Source organism: Alligator sinensis, unplaced genomic scaffold (assembly GCF_000455745.1).
Source record: "Alligator sinensis unplaced genomic scaffold, ASM45574v1 scaffold611_2, whole genome shotgun sequence".
Taxonomy (NCBI): Eukaryota; Metazoa; Chordata; order Crocodylia; family Alligatoridae; genus Alligator; species Alligator sinensis.
The window spans coordinates 3,256,075-3,259,408 of NW_005841869.1; the positions used below are offsets into that span (position 1 = coordinate 3,256,075).

Genomic DNA, 3,334 nt, shown 5'->3' on the forward strand with positions numbered 1-3,334 from the left:
TGCATCAGCAGATGCATGACGAATAGGTCCAAGGAGGTGATACTTCCCCTCTATCGGGCGCTGGTCAGACCGCAGTTGGAGTACTGCGTGCAGTTCTGGGCTCCGCACTTCAAGAGGGATGTGGATAACCTGGAGAGGGTCCAGAGAAGGGCCACCCATATGGTTAAGGGCCTGCAGACCAAGCCCTATGGGGAGAGACTGGGGCACCTGGACCTCTTCAGCCTCCGCCAGAGAAGGTTGAGAGGCGGCCTTGTGGCTGCCTATAAGTTCATCACGGGGGTACAGAAGGGAATTGGTGAGGTTTTACTCACCAAGGCGTCCCCAGGGGTTACAAGAAATAATGGCCACAAGCTAGCAGAGAGCAGATTTAGACTGGACATTAGGAAGAACTTCTTCACAGTTCGAGTGGCCAAAGTCTGGAATGGGCTCCCAAGGGAGGTGGTGCTCTCCCCTACCCTGGGGGTCTTCAAGAGGAAGTTAGATAAGCATCTAGCTGGGGTCCAGCCCTCTTTCCTGCCTATGCAGGGGGTCGGACTCGATGATCTATTGAGGTCCCTTCCGACCCTAACAGCTATGAATCTATGAACGCTGGGAACTCCTAGAACCTCCTCCCCCAGGGCTTGCAGGAGGTCCTCAACACCCAAGCTTCCCCTTCTAGTCTTTTCTTTGAGAGGTGCAGAACAAATCTGAAACTTCACAACTACTGCAGCCCACCTGAACAGTTTCAGATTTTCAGTGCAAGAATGCCCAACATAAGAAGGCACAGATAAGCCGCTAAAAAATATCTTGAGAGTATGGGAAATTATGCTGGTAAAGAAATAATGCTGTTCTTTATTTCACCATCTACTCCAGGGGTGGCCAACCTGCGGCATGCATGCCACAAGTGATACAGCAGCCTGCGCATGGCATGCAGCAGACCGGGGAAGGGGGGGGACACCACAGTAGCTGATAGTGCAGGGAGCAGAAAGCAGAGCAGCAGATTGTCAACACCCAAGCTTCCCCTTCTAGTCTTTTCTTTGAGAGGTGCAGAACAAATCTGAAACTTCACAACTACTGCAGCCCACCTGAACAGTTTCAGATTTTCAGTGCAAGAATGCCCAACATAAGAAGGCACAGATAAGCCGCTAAAAAATATCTTGAGAGTATGGGAAATTATGCTGGTAAAGAAATAATGCTGTTCTTTATTTCACCATCTACTCCAGGGGTGGCCAACCTGCGGCATGCATGCCACAAGTGATACAGCAGCCTGCGCATGGCATGCAGCAGACCAGGGAAGGGGGGGACACCACAGTAGCTGATAGTGCAGGGAGCAGAAAGCAGAGCAGCAGATTGGACATGGAGCACAGGAACAGAGTAGAAAGCAGAACCCAAAGGATAGGGATCGCAGTGGCACTCAGTGGGGATGCAGGGCTAAGTTTTGGCATCTCTGCCAAAAAAAAGTTGGGCCCCACTAACCTACTTTATGGCCTTTGCTGGAGGAGAAGGGAGGGGAGGAATCAAGGACACAACTGATACAGCTACACCTGTAAAAAGTCTCAGCACAGGCTAGACCTATGGTATTTCTGTGGAAAAGGTAAGGAGAGGCAACATCCTTAATGGTCTTCTTCAGTAAAGATTTAACTGCATTGCTTTTCAGAGCTCCTACACTGAAGTAGTATCATTTGTCTGGCAATCTCAGATCAAAAAACAAAGTTGTCAGCAATGAAGAAATTCCACCTGGCCGTGCGGGACAAGAGAAAGGAGGTACTTACTGCCCATGGAGCTCACGGGAAGAACAGGAGAGGAGGAACTCATCTGCTCCACATCTGTAGCTAACGAGAAAGACAGACTTTAAGAATACTCATTTCTGCCATAAAAATTATAAAATTTACACTCTGAACAAGCTGAGTTTACATTTAAACCATCTCTTCCCTCATCTTTAAAGTTTCGCCTTATTTGAGAAAAACAATATGCCAGCCTTGGCTTCTTCCTTCCCTCCACCCCTACAAATTTGACATAACCATCAGAGCTACTGAAACATGACACACAAGTATACTTTACCGTAACGCGCGTATATAGACAAGTATGTAAAATAACACTTGAAGTTCATCGAGTGAAATGTTGGACCTTTCCAGACTTCAAAGGGTTCTTTATACAGTCTGAATATTCTCTTGGCAGATTTTGGTACAACATTTATTATTTTCTTATTTTTAAGAAAAAATAAAATATGAAGAAGGACCTTTACTTGCCTCCTCTTCTAAATGTAGCTGCTTGCAACCAGCAGTTATATTCCATAGTATGTACAGCACAGAGAACACCCCTGAAAGAGCATTGTCAGTCACAAGCTTTCAAAGTGTCACAAACTGTAAATGGATTGACTCAGGCAGCAGTAATAATTTAACCCGTGGGCTGGTGTTTCAGTGTGTGTGGTTGCAGGATTTTTTGCCTGGCTGGGTGGGTGGATGGCTGAGGGCTCCTCTCCTACCTCCTCTCCCCATTTGGGCCTTTGGAAAGGAACTGCTAATCCCTAAGCGAAGGCTGAGCCTTTCGGGTTCAAGACTGAATCTGAAAATGCACACACTGAAAAGGCAGCTGGAAGACAGTCTCCATGCCAGCCCCAGCTGCAGATAAGCAGATGTCTCTGTGGTACTTAGTTATGCTTGTTAGGTTATCAGGTTTTACTCTGCCATTACACACGTTTAAGAGCATACACCCTTTTAAACGGCAGCAGAATTATAGTGTGTTGCCTAACCATAGGAGATGGACTTTGAAAGAAAACCACCAAATATTACAAAAAGGTAAAACCATGAGTGGTTAAGGTAACTAGTAGGGTGAAAGTGCTAGACTTTGGGAAAGCTGATTTCAATGAACTCAGGCGATTAGTCAAGGACGCACTGCAGAGTAAGAGTTTTGAAGTGATGGGAGCCCAAGAAGGGTGGCTGTCCCTTAGGAAATGATCCTTCGGGCACAGGGGGAGATGATCCCGATGCGAGGAAAAAGAGGGAAAGGGACCAAGAGGCTTCCTTGCCTGACCAGAGAAATCCAGAGCAGCTTACGGGCAAAAAGGGGGGCATATAAAAAGTGGAAACGGGGAGAGATCACCAAAGAGGAGTATACCTCCTCTGCTCGTGCTTGTAGGGAGGCAGTCAGACGGGCCAAAGCTGCCATGGAGCTGAGGATGGCATCCCAAGTTAAGGATAACAAAAAATTGTTTTTTAGATATATAGGGAGTAAAAGGAAGGCCCAGGGAGGAATAGGACCCCTGCTAAATGGGCAGAAGCAATTGGTGACGGACAGGGGGGACAAGGCTGAACTCCTCAACGAGTTCTTTGCCTCAGTGTTCCTAAGTGAGGGG

General features: G+C 47.3%; 1 protein-coding gene across 3 annotated transcripts in view; it reads right to left on the minus strand.

Moving 5' to 3' along the window:
• Window positions 1-3,334, minus strand: part of NR6A1 (nuclear receptor subfamily 6 group A member 1) — a 130,970-nt gene that overhangs the window by 115,086 nt on the left and 12,550 nt on the right. For all 3 annotated transcript variants that reach the window (XM_006016909.3, XM_025194381.1, XM_025194396.1), the window contains exon 4: window positions 1,752-1,811. In XM_006016909.3, coding sequence (XP_006016971.2) covers window positions 1,752-1,811 — 60 coding nt within the window. The remainder of the gene's footprint in view (window positions 1-1,751; window positions 1,812-3,334) is intronic.